The 17,274-nt window shown below is 38.2% G+C and overlaps 2 protein-coding genes across 2 annotated transcripts; both read right to left on the bottom strand.

Annotated features, from left to right (window-relative positions):
* Positions 1-2,608: 2,608 nt before the first annotated feature.
* Positions 2,609-7,550, bottom strand: LOC139739439 (armadillo repeat-containing protein 6-like). The gene is made up of 6 exons (XM_071650049.1): positions 7,391-7,550; positions 5,769-6,428; positions 5,012-5,157; positions 4,057-4,188; positions 3,390-3,527; positions 2,609-2,933 (listed from the first exon to the last, which is right to left on the bottom strand). Exons 1-6 carry the CDS (start codon positions 7,548-7,550, stop codon positions 2,730-2,732), a joined length of 1,440 nt encoding a protein of 479 aa, XP_071506150.1. The 3' UTR covers positions 2,609-2,729.
* Positions 7,551-12,691: 5,141 nt separating this feature from the next.
* Positions 12,692-15,519, bottom strand: LOC139739438 (uncharacterized). Its single transcript, XM_071650048.1, has 2 exons — positions 15,339-15,519; positions 12,692-14,128 (listed from the first exon to the last, which is right to left on the bottom strand). The coding sequence occupies exons 1-2, from the start codon at positions 15,517-15,519 to the stop codon at positions 13,491-13,493; spliced, it is 819 nt and encodes a 272-aa protein (XP_071506149.1). The 3' UTR covers positions 12,692-13,490.
* Between the last annotated feature and the right edge of the window lie 1,755 nt (positions 15,520-17,274).

The following is a 17,274-nucleotide window of genomic DNA, read 5'->3' as shown; positions in this document are numbered from 1 at the left end:
AATGTCTTCCAATAAAAATAAACCCTACGATATGAGCCCGAAATGACAGTGTACAGTATTTGACTTGTCCAACATGAAAGCAGCTCTAATTGTATTACAGTGCACTCTCGTCATAACAAAGTCTTTGGGACCAGCAGTTTTCTTTTAATGTACTGTAAAACATGAAATATTCGCGGCACGAATTTTTCGCGAATTGGAGCCGACAGCCTTTTTCGTGGCATGAAATTTTCGCGAAGTGCCACTGGCGTTCAATGCATATAATGCAAACATGGACTTTCGCGTGCATTTTAATTTCGCGAATCTTGGCGCTCGCGAAATTCGCGAAATTAAAGTGCACGCGAAAATTCCTTGTTTTACAGTATTGAATTTTCGTTATAGCTGAACAATGTAGTGTGTAAAGATAGACACATGTAGATGATAATTTTTGGACCTGAATTTTGACTTTGTTGTGACAAGTATTTTGTTATTTTGATGTTCATTATAACGGGAGTGCACTGTACTGTAATTTTTGCAATCCTTACCAAGATGTTCTCTATTCAGTGTACAGTGTAACACCAGCGAAGCAAAGTCACATTACAGTTACACCTTACACACAAATGACACAAGAAAATACTTTCTTCCACTGCTGTATTTTCAGTCCTTCAGCCATGCTTACTAGAGTTTATTGCCACTTTTCACTGATGTGATCCTTTAAGAGGACAGTGTACCTCCAGTAATTGATGAATTGACTGAAATAATATTACACACAACACATCTCAATAAATACATTACAATACACTTTTGATATTCTGCACACATAATTACAGCTTTGCACTGATCTTTCACAATGCAAACCTCCACATCTTTCAGACGGCAGTAAACTTACATTACAACTGCCCCTGTCCTGTATATAATTGATTTTGAAATTATCTTTTTGTAGCCTTTGTAGATGCCTCATTTGAGGACTTTTTTTCTGCTATTACCATCTATTGAGTCTCTGCCATGTTTTGACTGATATGCTACTTTTTCAGTTCAATTCAATGCTTGAACACTATTACAAACATTACATTTATACGAGTAAGGCTTATTTCACGCTGACACTTTTTCTGAACCCTCACAATAAAAACGACAATCCATGATGTTTCCATTCTTACTGCAAAGAAAAGAAAAAGTAAGAAAAAACAGGCAAAATTAGTATTCATATGCTGATGCTGGTTGCTTCTCTAGTGAAAATCAAAGTGGGCAGAAACTGGGCAGTCTTGCAAAAACAAGGCTGCATTGCAACCATTCTTAGTTCCATCATTAATTATTTGATAGAATACAAGGAGCCATTAAGTATTTCACGTCTTGCCATAATAGCACATCAACCTACAAAGGTAGACAGCAATAGAATTCCCATAAAGTGCTGAAAAGATAGTACAGGCGAACTACGTTGTAACGAACACGGATTCAAGATTTCATTACTGCAAGAAGATTCTGTCGGCACAGATTTTTGACACACTCACCTATGCCAGAACTTGCTCAATTTAGTGAGCTACTTTCGGACACACATAATGAGATTCTATTAGTAAACAGAGAATATTACTGGTGAAACTCATTATTTTCCTTAATTTTCTCTGTCAGTTGCAGCAAAAGTGGAAACACAACTTCTTCTTCTTTTTTTTTCTTTTTTTTTCTTTCTTTTTTTTTTTTTTTTTTTGGGGGGGGGGGGGGGGGAGGTGCTCACTTCCCAGTACACACTCTGAAGGATTTACATGTACAACCAGGTGCAATCTTGTACAAATTACTTGCACACAAACCACACACATAAACAAGTAGCGTACATTGCACCTCATCACACCTGAAGCGGAGAGGTAGTGCTCACTGTGCTCACTGTGCCCATAATAACAGGCAGACTACAGTTCAATACTACCTACCACATTGTGTACGTGGTGACAGAAAATGGTTAGAATGAATATGTTTGGTCGTTTAGTGAGTGTTTCCCCTCCTCTAAGGATGACACATGTAGGAATTCCAAGAAAGCTTGCAATGGAAATGAGTGGAAGTTTCTCTCTCCCCACCCCTCTTTTAACAAGATTTTTTCTTTCACTAGCAGACCCACAAACACAGTGAATGGCCATACCAAGTAGTGCGATGGTTTCAATTCTGTCAGCTTTCAGATACACGTTTATGCAATAAACATTGAAAAATACCCTGTATTTGATGTAAAACATAACATGCAGTTCGTTTTCAAATATATGTTTACAAATTCACTCACAAAAATACTTCGTATTTGAAGTAAAACATGAAAACATAAAAAAATAGAATGACGACTCTGTCACCTGCAAGTATAGGGCCTAAAGTGTGATGAAAGTCTGTAGTCCTACCTGTGTGTATCCATGTAGCAACCTTAACGAGGTGTCATTATACAAGTACACCCTGTACCATCACACATTTAGTGCTGCCAACCTCTGCCAACATACTGATTCACAGCAAAAACATATTCTCAAGGCAAAAAAAAACATTGTATGATTGATTTTAGAATAAGTACTGACGCACAACAGACAAAGGAAGATGAATAATTGCAATAGCTCACATAAGCCTTCAGTTCAGTTTAGCTAACAACGGGTCCTCTGCACGATGGCTCATATTCGAAAGAGTATAAAAGAAATTACTGACCTGGAACTTATAAAAAAAAAATTTAATGGAGGGAATGCATCTTTGGAAAAAAGAATATACAGAAACACCTAGGGATTGATTATAACTGACTGCTAATGTGTCAAGGGAGTCTTTTCCCCCTTCCAGAGTTCCCGCAGTTCCACCTTTAGGTCTAGGTCTCGCAGAGCAGCCTTGGCTTCGTCTGGGCACAGCCTCTGGGCCCCCCTGAGGAGTGGTTCAATCCCCAGCTGGATAAATGGCTCACTGTACTGCCGTGTCCTCGCCACAAGGTTTCGCACTGCCATGCAGGTTTGCTTCTGCAGAGAGTTGAAGGCGAAAAAAAAAAAAAAATGTGGTAAGAGCAAATAAAAGGTCTATTCTCAAATCCTTAACCTAGTAGTAACCTACATCGACATATATAAACATTAGTTATTCAGTGCTTGAGTAGTAGCCATGATAAAAATCATCGGCCGCACATACTTTGGTGGGATTCAAACTCACAACCTCCTGATTACTAGACAGGCATCATATCCACAAGACTGCCAAGCTTTTGCCGAATAGCCAGTGACAATTCTAGAACATGCATTTTCATTGAAATGGAAAATTCTTGTGATGAGTTGCTTTCACCATAACGGGTTGACAAAGCGCCATTCATTGATGTAAATAAAACTGATTATTCAGTGTTTAGAGTAATAGTCATCATAGAAAACATGGGCACACACATTCGGGTGGGATTCAAACCTACAACCTAATTTTTGCCCTGTCTCTCTCACCTGCACTCCAGCCTCTTCCCCATGAATCCCAAGGACCTGGACGAGAAGTTTGGCGCCCTCTGCCTCCATCACAGCAGTGCAGTTTGCTGGCTTTCGCAGCACGATGGCAGCTATTGCACCACACCCTGCCTCGCAGACCTGCATACCCACAAGACAACAGTAACAAATGACACATTAGCATCATTATTTAACATAATTATACACACATACAATGTACACCTTACAAAACAATGACAAACGGCTATCTTATTCTTTTTCATCGCTCTTCCCAATAACAGAACAGCCCACAGGAAGCTGGAACAGACGTCCCTCAATGAGGGACACTATCATTGATGAAATCCTCCAATTCATCCACAGATAATGGACAATGGAAGTGCTTACAAGAACACATAAAAGTGTACTAATGTAAATATAAGCATATAGGGATAAGACACACATGAATTAAACATTTTTTTTTTTTCTGGGGAGACTGCACAGACTTCAAACTGCACTGAGATTATCTTCACACTCAACTTGGGAGAAGTTATCTAGAATGCACATATTTTCCCCATCTGGATATAAACAAAGAGCAAAGATATCCCCTCATTTGTGAAGTATTGAGTTTGGTCATCATCATATAGTCTCCCAGTCCTGGAATGCATATCATTTTTTTTTTTTTACTCCTGACCTGCGGCTGTCGGATGAACCTGGAAATTGCACCCAGAATGGTGGGGATTCCCCCGGCATTGACGATGGCAGTCTTGACCTCATCATTCCCAGCGATGGCCTTGACCAAAGCTAGCAGCTGCTTCACCACAAGCTTTATATAAAATGGGGGAGAAAACACAACAAATGAGAGTAAAAAAAAATGCCCAACTTCAAATGAAAAACATGATGAATGATACTGAAAACTTCATTAACAGTTTAAATACAAGTCTCAAATAATCCTTTGAAATTTATGGTGTATACATCTTCCACATTGCTCCTCATCTAACCTAGATTACCAAGGCACCTGAAGCAAATCATCTTTCTCTTCATTCATGAGACAGAAACAAGACTGCCGGGCCTTTTCATTAGAAGCAAACTCCAACAATACAATATGACATCAAAAGATATGGAGAAACTAGAAAGTACGAAGAGCTCTTTAACAAGAACTAAATCACAGCAGTCAATTTTGTAATAATTTTGTCAAGAGATATGAAGCTAAGACACGACAAAAATTAGAATCATGGTTCTCATTTTGATTCGTAACACTTATTTTCTTGAAAAGGGAAGCACCCATAATGAGTAAAGACATAGAATATTGTCAGCAGAATCTTGGTCACAAAAGGATCAAAGTAGTCATTGCCAACTTTGTATGACACCCAAATTGGAATACTACTGTAAAAGTGGATATTTTCGCACGACTAATTTTTCGCGCTTGGCAGGGTCAGAAGAGTTTCGCATGTTTTTAATTCCGCGGAATCAAGACATCACGCACAGGAACATATGGCAAGGAAAATATTCGCATGCTTTTATTTTCGCACTAGTTTCTGGTTGCACGAAAATTTCCACTTTTACAGTAATGCGTATTTTAGTGGCAGTCCGGAAGTGAAGTAAGTGTTTGCTTTATAGCAGTATACCTCTTGAAAGGTTTAGCTCACCTGACTGGCTTGGTCATCACCTAGAACAGCCAGGACCGCCTTGAGACCACCCAGATTGACAATTTCCTGGCAGAACTCGTTCCTGACTGAGAGGCGGGCCAACGTGGCGCAAAGATCACCCACCACTCCCTGATCGTGCATACATGCTACAAACAAAGGGGTGACATAATACAGAGAAAACAATGATTAGATTACAGTCCTAGTTGATCAGGATAGTTCTGTCAATGTTTGAATTGCTTTAAAATAGTGACATTGATTTCAAATTATCATCAACAGGATGTTACATTCTCCTTCATCCTTTAACACACAATGAATCTATGCTGCCACAAAAAAACAAAAAAAAACAAAAAATGCAGCCTAAATATGCTGCAGCCTTTCGTGTACATGCTCAGCATAGGTTTCCATGCAAACCACAATGCACCGTTATGTGATGCTGGGTTCCCACTAACATACGATCTGCAATGCATGCCACGATTAGCCATTAGTAGGCCTATAGCCAAGCATGGAATTTTTTGTTCATGTCAATGACAATTTGCACCACGATTGAAATTGTTGTCTTAATTGTGGTGATCTTATCGGATCTGAAAGTTAGTCACAGCAATTGCATTGATTGTAGACAATTTTTGAACAGTCCAAAGCTTTTCTACAATTTACGCGATTGCCACGACTGACTTCAAAATCTGATAAGATTTGATAGGATTACCACATCCTAAATTTGGAATTGTCAAAGTGCAACTAAATCAGCTGCAATGCTCACTCTGCATCACTTCTAAAAGAAGTTTGAGGGCGCCTTCCTCCACAATCATCTTGGCGTGATCGTGAGCCTTCCCAAACGGCACCCTGATGTCGTCGTCTACCACGAGAGTCCTGAATGTGGCATCCACCTCCTTCACCACCTTCACACTGTCCTTGTTTTCACTCAGCACCTTGATGAGTGTTCCAATCAGGTTCCTCTTCACGAACGTCTGCCGATTTGTCTCGTGCTTCACACAGGCCAGCCTCACTGCCCGCACAGTCAGCTGCAATCTTTGTGACTGTGAATTTCCCTCCTCTGCCTCTACAACTTTTTGCAAAACCCCCAACAAGAAGTCCATTCCGTCCGACGTCATCAGGTCAGGCTGTCCATTCAGGAGGGAACATAGACAGTCCAGGACTCTACACTGGAAGTCCAAGTCTGCCTCGGCTAGTCGACACTGCACAAGGAGCAGCAGCGTCGGGTAGGCCTGATTGCCCGCAGCTTGAAGTCTGTGGGCCAGGTCCTTGTCACATTCTACTTTGAATGTGTCCAGGTGGGGCACAATAGCAGCCTTGGTCTCTTGTGCATCTCCGCCAGATGAGATGGATTTTATGCCCTCTGCCAAACCATCCAGAGCAAGGAGGATTGGATGCTTGCCTGGTGCTCCAGAGTCATCATTACCTAATAGATGGGAGATACACTTTAAGTAAACAGCTCACCACAATCACATAAATGCAAAATTTGCACAAACAAACAGATCTCATCAATTTTATGGGATGTCATTGATGCCAACCAAATATTAGGCCATCTAAATGTAAAATTATCTACAATATCAGTGAATAAGACATGCAGTCAAAACCCTTAGCAGATATCTTGGGGTGCAATGTATGTCTCACTGTTTAGTTTCCTACAGTAATACATTGCACCAAATGGTATGAATGATGATAAAGATCATGTAACATAAAGAAACTAAACCACTGATGACTACAATATGACCACAATAAGTGATCAGCTGAAATCTACAAAAACTTCTGCTGAAGTATCAAAATATCATCTGGTAACATGATTTGTCTATGCTGACCTCCCAACATTTCTGACTGAAAAACAGGGATGATTTGGCTCAAAAGCTGGAAAGAAAGAGCAATTCCCAAAGGAGTGCATATTAAAAAAGAAAAGAAAAGAATAGGAAACTCCTACTGAAACAAGAGCTGTGAGTGGCTAAGATTAAACATTCTTTCCTTCAAATTCAGAATGGTTGTCTGGTTTATGAATACATCTCAAAATGACCCTCTTGATCAAATTACTATGATTGCTGCTCAGTAGCCCAACAAAAAGAAACCGAATTATTCCATCTGTATCCTGTTTCTTCAAATGTTATCCCCTCTACATAGGAAGATGTCATTACCTATGGTACATGTACAATGTATAGTTGGGCAAAGGCATAGATTCTTCCTACAAAATTTAGCATAATTGGTCACCAAAATGTACCGTCTATAATTGAACATAATTCTTCTATGAGCAACTACTTTTTTCAAATTTCATCATGTCACTGATTTTTGTTTCTGATAATTTCCTCCTTTCCTTTTTTCACTTGCAAAGTTCTGCAAAATTGACAATTTCTACATGTACACACGTAATCATACCAATATCAATGTCCTTGATGATATTTGCCAGATTCACGCCCTGTGATTCAAACTGTTGAACTGCATCTTGAACCGCCTCCTCGCTGCTCATCTCAAACTCCTCCATGTTCTCCTTCACGACTGCATCAAACGTTTCCTGGGTGATCTGTTTGGAAGCCATTTTGGCTGTGTGAGAGGAAGATAGCAATTTTTAAGCTAAATGTACAGAATGCATGTACATGTAATTTACAATATGACAATTTTGACTAACATCAAGAGTAAAACAGATGTATAAAACAAGAAAATACAACAAAAAAGAAACCACAACTACCATCTTCAACTCTAGATCCAGAGTTCAAGGTTTGGGTTGATATCAAAATATTGCAACCTGATTCTTGTCATCTAAATCTAAAACAAATTCTAATACATGTATGGTAATGCCAGAATGGATTTCACATTTCACATGGATTTTATTTTTAGCAAAATTATCTCAACCCCTAGATCGGCTTCACTGATTCAGTGGACAAGAAAGGATCCTACTGCAGCTCTAGACTCAAAACATAAGATTATCAGGTGTAACGTTAACCCCTGACTCGGTACATGTCGGGGTCGCTGGTGCGGTTTGTAGTTGAACATTTAGATGTAGGGGTGGGGGTTGAATGAATATATATGTATCCAATATTATTATTTATTAATTTTTTAGACGGTAGTAGGAGTATATGGGTCTAACATTAAGTTAGATATAAAATTTACGGCTAACTACAGAAACTCTCTGGGGCGCTCTTTGTATTTAATTAACACACAGTTTCGCGTTCGGGTAACTATGCACAGCCTAACCCCGTCGCTGTAACACAGTACCACGTATTTGTCCGTATTCGCTGCTGCGGTTATGCACAGCCCTGCTGTATAAGTAGCGATTTGTGCTTTGCCCGCGGCGTCTGGTTGGGCTAGCGTTCAGGTTGGTCGTAGTACTAAGTTAAATATGATAGTGGATAGGATAGCTAGGATTAGGATAGCTAGTGTAGTGTTGTAGTAGTGGTAAATTTAGTGCACTCACCAATCATGTGGTGCAGGCAGGGCTGCCATGCACACCAATAACTTTTCAGGATTGTTTTGTAGAATGGCTACAGTCAGATTAAGTGTGATGGAGCCAAAATGGTGAATCTCCTCACCTCATCCTCTAAATTTAATTGAATGAGCTACTGAGAGGTGAGCAAAAATGCAGGCCTAGTTTAGCCTTTAGGACCTAGAGTTTTGTCTACCCACTAAAAACTTAAAAGCAACAAAATCTAACGCCGGTTAGGCCTACACTTGTACAGCACAATAAGCAACGTACGGGACTGTACAAATGGAGTTTCTCTTTTATGCGATTGTACTCGGGTATCCTGGCTATAGAATCTAGATCTACATAAATTACATTGAGCCTTGATATGCTTTAAAAATACTCACTAAATGTTAGCCACTGTTCATGTAGAACGAAGTGCCGTGTGTAAGCTCCTTGGACAGGACTGTAAACGGTATCTGTATTCGGTGCAGAGTACCATTCAATACAATACGCTGTCTGCTTAGTAGATGCTCGACTCTTTTTAGCTGGGCGCTTGCCTGCGCCTCGCCTCGCTGAGCTGAGCTGCTGCCAGGAAGCAAAAGTGCGTGTGAAGTTAACAGCAAAATATTCAGCACACTGATTTTGTATGGTGGTTTTCACGCGCATCGTAAGAGGAAGGAAAAGTGAATTAGATACTCTATTGAGTTTACCTGGCAACTGGGAAAAAAAAAATAGCTAAAATTAAGATTAAACATGGTGCTATCACCAAAGATAGCTCATCATAATCAGTGATTCTCCTTCTGTTGACATCTTCAAAATCAGACTCAAAACATATCTATTTAATGGACTGTAGTTCGATTCACTGATTCCATGTCATCCAATCTATTTCGTTCAATTACTTAATCCTTATACATGTATCAATTTAATATTTAAATGTTAAGCGCTTAGAAAGTACTGTAATAAGCGCTATATAAATGTACATTATTATTATTATTATTATCATTTCAAAAGTCTTATCTGGAGCTCCTGGAGTGTAAACGCAAATCATTTCTCTCACACAAAACCTTTACAGTCAAAATACAAGATATTCACACATTACAAACAGGTGTATTGATATCTTTCACTTGTCCTTGAGATTGTGTAGCGCGTGTCCACAGACCTTTTCTATGCCTTTCCTTTTCTTTCTCCATTCTTCCCTGCTCCTCTTTCTTCGTTCTTCGTTGTCCAGGAACTGTGTGTGTACATTTTTTTTTCATTTCTTTTAGTTCTGTGTTTTGTGTTAATTGTTATTGTTGTTTTTGTCGTTATTGTTTTGTGTGGTCGCGTGTATATCTTCTCTTTTGGTCACATTTCCTCGTATGCACGGCCAAATAGTGTCTGTGCCATAAATTTGCTATGTTATAAGTTTTATATGTTTGCATTCTGAAATCATAGTAAGTATCGCTTATAGTATCAACATTATGTATCAATGAACAAAATACATGAGCGACGGTATATAGATGAATTTAATATGTTATATACTTTATTGGTATAACAAATTGGTGCTGTCGTTGTTTTGTTTCCAGTGCTCCACGTCTTACAAGCTTGGCTTTTTAGTGGAACGCTGTTTTCCGTCGTTATGATTACTTACTTGTTTTGTGTTACCATGACAGTGTGCGTTGTTTCTTTTTTTTATGACATCATTCGTGCATATACAATACTTTATATTGTATTTTTAAAAAAAAATGTTATCAGATGAATGAAAGACAAATCGACATCTTGTACCGCTTTGAATCATGTTTTCTCTTCTTTCTTTTTTTGATGATGGATATAAACAAACTCTTGAATTGAATCGAATGCTCAAATGTCGTCTAATTACTCCGTTTCCTATTTCATAAAATATGTATGATTTTGTTTCTAATATGCACACATATCCGACTCTCCTTTCAACTGATTATCTCTTTAAATGATCCTAAACTTATTGTAGTTCATTGATCAATCAGGCACCACGGATCGACCGAACATCATTGATTTGGAGCTCCTTATTCACATCGCTATCCGTAATTCCTTCAAAGTATTCTTTAAGAAGTTTATCTTATTTCGAATAATATCCCGTAGTGATAGTGATAAAACAGGCTTTCTCAAATTTTGGTCTCCTGGCCACCTTTCATTAAAGGGCTGGTATAGTTTTGATTGAGATGGGGCTTTAGGTTTCCATCTTTTTGAGAGATGATGGAAAACCTCTTATGATATATCGTCGATTGAGAATGATAAGGGCGTTAAGTTGCCACAAAACCCATAGTGTTCAAGACCACTTAACGCCCTTCTCATTCTCAACAGACGATATAAAAGATCATCATTCTATGAGGAATTCAGTTTATTTGATGAAAATTGGTTTTTAAATGGCTGAGATATCCGAAACAAAGCACTGATAATAAAATGTGGAACCCACCTTTTATTATGGTCACTTTATTTTGTTTTGTTTTTGATATCTCAGCCATTTCAAAACTTTCTTAGAATTGTACGCTCTTTAAAATTATTTTTATAAAAGGGTTTTTAAGTATGTCGCAAAAAGTTAAAAGCCGAATGCTAATCTCAGCCAATACTACCATCCTTTTAGTACACAAATCTCTTATTTCATAAGAACTGATAATTCAACAAGGGTTTTATCAACCTACCAAACCATGTAACGAACCGTAGAGATTTAGTATAGAGTTTCTCTGATACCAACCCACACACATACATTCACACATACAAACGAAGAAAAAAAAACCACATATACATTCAATATGAAACATGCAGAGTCATAATCGCATACAGTACGTTCAGATGCACAAGCACAGTTCCAAATAAGAGGTTCTATAATTTATCCTATATAGAACTTCTTTGACAAGGACTAACAATATTCACACATGTGTAGTACAACACGCATACATTCGTGCAATACATGCTCATTGAATCATAATTATCTTAATTTACTATTATGAACACGTAGCCTCTCAGGTTGAATTCCTTTTTCTTTTCTTTTCTTTTCTTTTTTGCTATTCCCTTTTCTCTCCTTTGCTTTGAGTGGACAAGTTGGGTAAAAAAATGCAAGTTGCTACTGTGTGAATGGAAATTAGAGAGCACTGAGAACTCTGAGAAGCGTTTTATGATAATTAAGTGTTTCAACATACACGTACATTGCATAAGACTATTCATAGATTATTGTCATGTATCTTGACAATAAACAATCAACTAAGAGATTCCTTGTGTTCATCGTGCAATACGTGCTGACCCCAATGCATAACAGACGCCTGCCTATATAAATACCAAGAAATTTTACGTGTTCTTTTTTTTATCTAAAGTGAGGTTATGAATGATAGTATTTGTAACAAATTTGCATGCGTGTACGAAGAGTTTGGAAATGCATGTTTTACTTATGTTTAAAGAAAACTTACTACACTTGAACCATAATGAAGCATTTTTAAATTCTCAATTCCTAATATCAATTACTACTTGAAAGTTCTTGTGGGATAGCAGAATGCTGATATCATCGGCGAATAAAGTGAACAACAACATGGGAGAAGTGTTAAAAATATCATTACACGTAATATGAAATATTATGATCCTTGAAGGTTTTTACATGGTGTTGACAATTGAGGAGAGGTTTTTGCAAGTGAACGTGAACCGCAAACCTTCGTCACGATCATCATAGTATTATTAATGTACATAATTCATCAAACAGAGTAATGGTCCCAGGACAGAGTCATACTATATGCACGTATAGTGGAACTCTGCAATGATGGACATCGGAGATTTTACTTTATCAACAGAGACATGTTGCCGAATTTGTGTGTGTGTGTGTGTGTGTGTGTGACATCTTTCTACTATTTCGTGAAATGCTCAGAATGGATACATATAATCATCGTAAATATCTATTAAAGTTTTAACCTCCACATATTATTTCATTTCACTAAGATATGGCAAGTATTCATTTCTATAACTTCCTTGAATACTATGACTTAGGATGCATTTTTAAAAAGGATCAATCTCACTCACACTTCTTTCATCTCAGTTCAGTTTCATTGCTTTTCCATCCAATAAAGAGTAAAACAAAATAAAATGGTTGCATTATGCTATCATATCTTTTGATCAATTTGCAAAAAAAAAAACCACCAAAACAAACAAAATACACAACCCGATTTGAATCGTACAGAACAATAGGATATAAAGTAGAATAATTCAGTATATCAATTTATACTCTTAAAAGTTTACAGAAAAGAAGCTGAACTGAAAAAAAATAATAATTTGTCAAATGTGCACATGAATGAGAGTATAAATCTCAATAAGACATTAAAAATGTGCATTCCCATACACATGCAATTGTTTTATAATGACATTGCATTCCATTGCATAAGATAAAGGAAATGTGTGTGCATGGTGAATGCAAATAGTAATTTAACATTCCCCTATTATGAACAGTGGAATTCCGTTAGAATATAGGCCTACCAGCTAGCAAGAAAATATATTCTTGTTCTGCCGCGAGTCCCAATGTGGCTGAGAAACGACGATGCTGTATATACATAGTTTATTTCACACATAATAATCGGTTTTCAAATATGATATTGTGTCTAAGAGACTGCTATATGTACATCTCGATTGCAAGCAAGAAAACTAGCGTTGAGATCATAGTTTGCCATTTTTCTTTTCTCTCTATTCCTTTAACTTTTTCTCCTCAACAATTCATTCAATCATGAATTGTTAAACAATTCATGATTTTAGCTTGGTCATACCATTTCTGGTGCTTAATAAAAGAAAATTTTGCAAATTAGTGTGAATTTGGCATTCTTAGATCACGTTCTTAAAAGTAAAGTCGACATGCATAGATGATTGAAGCAATTCACGGAATCAAGAGTTTCCCCCTTTACTCTGCTGTAATAAGCTTTCTGCAATTAATAGCGTCACGTTCATATCCTTTCAATATCAACTATAATTTCTGTCATAAATTATCACGTCGGATTTTAATGCAAGCACGTTGAAAACACTGATTTCCAGAGAGATAATGTTTTAGAAGAATCATCAATATTTCTGTGTTAACGATTCGTAGCAACGATATCATGGTTTAATGCGGAGATCGTAAAATCTCTGATAGACGGGCATGGCGAACTCGGCATACTCTGCAACTGTAGGTGACGGCTTTGCGGATTTCGTGGGATCGGGGGCTTTCCCGAAACCCTGACTATGCATGGCGTTGGAAAAGATCACCGTATTCTTCAGCACCTCATTGGCGATATCTCCCACGTCTGTACAATGCCAGTTGAGTTGGCTCGGGTCTACGCTGTCCCACTCGAGCATCTTGGGGGTGAACTCGATCCCCATAGCCTCGCAGTACTTCGGTAGGATGGTCTCTGGGTGGGAGACGAGATCATCCGCGTCGATGATGGGAGGAGAGGGTTGGCCGAATTTTGTTTGGACGTGTTTGTAGAAGTCTTCGAGGTCATGGTAGATGTTCTTGAAACCGTTTATGAAATCTGGCTCCGCACCGGGAATTGCTGTAACCAGTCGCTCGAGGGAACGAAACATCTTTTCGGGATGGCGAACGAGGAAGGAATGTTTATACTTAGCGTCGACGACGTCGAAGCTACCACGAATACCTTCCACCATCCCCTTCACGAAGAGTACTTTGGAGTTTGGGTAATCAGCATTCAGAATCGTGTCGATGTAGCTGTACGTATACTTGTCATTCAGCATACCTATATAATATGGCATACCAGGAAATGCAAAGAGTAACGCAAACTGTTATATTTGAAAATTTCAGATTTGTCTGCAGCATTCCGACAGATGTATTAGGAAAAGTATAATGTTACTCGATCGAAAAGGAAAATATGGAACAGAGATACAGTTTTATGGCGATACGCAACTGATGAGGGCATTTTGATAGGAAGGTCAATTTTGCGTCTACTGGGTACAGAGTGACGTAACAGTACCCGTCGTTACGTAAAGATTGTCCTTTCAACACCCATTCACACGCACACACAAACGTACATATTCAATATAAAACACCTGTATACATGCACACAGAATATAACCGTAGACAAGAAATGACTTTGATTTTGCCGACTCTTCCGTGGAGTATAACCACGTGACGACACACTGCCGTAATTTGTTTAAGAACGAGATAAGTACTTATCAACTTCAATTAACTCTTTGAATAATCGATTAATACTATTGTCAAAATACTATATGAATATACGACTACTGCGTGAACGTAAAGAAATTATTTAAGAATCGCTACCTGTTTGGACTTGTGAAACTCCGGTAAATCTTATTCATGGAGGGTTAGAAGGAACATTTATATTCCTCTTGAAGGTATGAGAGTTACGGCTGGTCATTTATCATTCATCGAGGAGGCCGGCCTGTTTATCTTGAGGGCTCTCCACCACAGCACCCTATAGGCAGGTGCCTTGAATCGACCAGCAAGAACTAAAGACATGTTCAGGGATGTAGCTCGGGCATTTTCGGTCTATACGTTTACTGCTTCCGACGATTATAAGTGACGGACCTGTCACATAGAACTAGCATTATCTATTGGTACATTGATTATTGTAGTTGGACGTGTACGATATATATATATATATATATATATATATATATATATATAACGAAGAATCAAGAAATAAACTAGTAATGCATTATTTCGCCAATAAGAATGAGTTTATTGTACTCAAATTTTCGGTGGGCCTCCACCTTCCTCAGGAGTTTCTTGATTCTTCGTTTGTAATATATTGGAGCCAATACGTGAATTCGCAACATTTTTTGGACCAAGACTATATATATATATATATATATATATATATATATATATATATATATATATATATAATTACATGTGTTTTCTAAGTCCAATGTGCATGCATGCCTTGTGTGCGACATGTGTAATGATGGACTATAGTGGGCCTATACCTGGAATATGGTCTCCCCAGTGTATCTTTCTGTCCGGACCAAACGAGTAGCAGGCAAGGTAAGGCTCCCAGAACACCTCGGTATCTCCTCGAGCAGACATCGATCTCGCGAACGCGGTCGAGATCGAGCGTGGCGTGCTCCAGATCATGAGGCGAGCTTTGTCGTTGGTTGATGATGCCATGGCGAACAAGTGTTGCAGTGAATTACGTATCCTAATGAAAACAGAAAACCGTCCTATGCAACACATAAACAGTCCAAGCAATACTGTATGATTCTGATGAAATATTTACAACCCAAGTTTATAGTACACAGTGATATATAATGAGGAAGGAAAGGATGGCAAGTAGCTTGAAATATATGGATAAGATAAACAACTTCTTCTCTTTTGTGTAAACTGCGTTTCACTTTCATAAATTTGAAGACGTGCACGGGACAACGCAAACATGTAGTTTTAACAAGAAAAGAGAGCCAGAGAGCGCGAGTAAGAAGAAACTGCACTGAGAGTGCTATTCTAATAACTGAATTTCTGTTTGATATTCTATGTAAGAAGATATATTTTATAGGTCTACACATTAAGGCCTCCAAAATTTTGTGTCAGTGCTGCAGCAAAATGATCTTTGCAATAGTCCTGACTCCTATGTAGTTTCAGAAATAACCGGTGGTCGACGATTTCTAAAGTAACACAGAAGTTGTAGGTTGTGCCGCAAGCAGATTTACCTTGACTAGTCTTGAGAACAAAAATACCAAGGTATTATCATTCTAAACTGGCGTATACAATAACATGCACGCTCTCATTACTATCTGGGAAAACAGATGATGTTGTTATATGCTGTTATATACAAAGAATGAATAAATGAATATAGGCCTATTTATAATCTTTGAAAACGCAGACGGAAAGAGACAATTTTGGGGGTCATGCAAATCCCGAAAGACCATATAAAAGCACATGGCTGTTCTTGTGTTTGTATGTGCGTGTGCGTGGACATCGACTATTTTCAGAAACAATGGTTGGTAAATGTTATCTTCTTGTATTTGCACAGAAAATACTTTTGACAAACGCATTTCAAATGGAAACGGAAGTTTGAAGATGAGGTCGAAAGCATGCACTTATAGTTATAGAAAAATCTTGCAACTTCTCAAATTCGACTATTCTACATGCTTCTCATACCTCCGCATTAGTTTTAGATAATCTGGTCATTGACCATTTAGATATCATCCTTCACTTAATCAGTTTAAGCTTTGACCTTGAAACTGCGCAGATGCAGTTTCTGGAGATACATGGCATTTGTGGCGAAAATTACAAAAATCGACATTTCTCAAAATTCACCAACTTCCTGACAAAACGTAGGACGGCGATCACATCACTTTAATTCGCTTTTCACATTGATTATGATAATAATTTGAGCATGTATGATATTATGCTTTACAAGTTCTTTCCAATGCAACAACCAACCGCGAAAATCTGAAATATGACTATAGGCAAGAGTTACGTCAGTGTGAAAGGTCAAGAAAAGTACAAACTCACCTCTATAGCTCTGCGTTTGTCTTTCGTAGAAGGCCAGTGATAGCGACTGTTGCTTTTGTGTTGGCCAGGAGAAGGCGATGATGATCGGAACACCTTTCGTATGACACTTGTTTTTAGAAAGCCATTCGAAGCACGGGGTGTGTGTGTTTGTATCATAGGCCTACAGATTTAATAATCAACCATGCATCTTTTGCCACGTCCTAACTGCTCGTATTTCTGCATACAATAATAATATGATGACATTCCCCATCATGTATGGCTCATTTTTGTTTAAAAGATCACAGGTCAACGACGGTAGTTAGTGTACCGACAGATAACAAAGCATCGGAAACCACACGTCTATGAACAGCAAGATCGAGGCCTGTCTCGCTGTTCGAAGTCCATGATGTATTCGAGCAATGTTTGTCTGAC

Source organism: Diadema antillarum, unplaced genomic scaffold (assembly GCF_040938485.1).
Source record: "Diadema antillarum isolate AM-2024a unplaced genomic scaffold, OU_Dant_1.0 seq00000798_RagTag, whole genome shotgun sequence".
Taxonomy (NCBI): Eukaryota; Metazoa; Echinodermata; class Echinoidea; order Diadematoida; family Diadematidae; genus Diadema; species Diadema antillarum.
This window is presented reverse-complemented; position numbering and strand designations above follow the sequence as displayed.

What these genes read in the sequence shown, in the direction of transcription:
- LOC139739439 (XM_071650049.1), bottom strand. Translation starts at nt 7,550, where the DNA reads ATGGCTTCCAAACAGATCACCCAGGAAACGTTTGATGCAGTCGTGAAG. An exon ending in TCTTTTAGAAGTGATGCAGA is followed by an intron (nt 5,158 to 5,768) that starts GTGAGCATTGCA and finishes CTTTGTTTGTAG; the next exon opens with CATGTATGCACGATCAGGGA. An exon ending in GGTTCATCCGACAGCCGCAG is followed by an intron (nt 3,528 to 4,056) that starts GTCAGGAGTAAA and finishes GTGGGTATGCAG; the next exon opens with GTCTGCGAGGCAGGGTGTGG.
- LOC139739438 (XM_071650048.1), bottom strand. Translation starts at nt 15,519, where the DNA reads ATGGCATCATCAACCAACGACAAAGCTCGCCTCATGATCTGGAGCACG. An exon ending in CTGGGGAGACCATATTCCAG is followed by an intron (nt 14,129 to 15,338) that starts GTATAGGCCCAC and finishes CATATTATATAG; the next exon opens with GTATGCTGAATGACAAGTAT.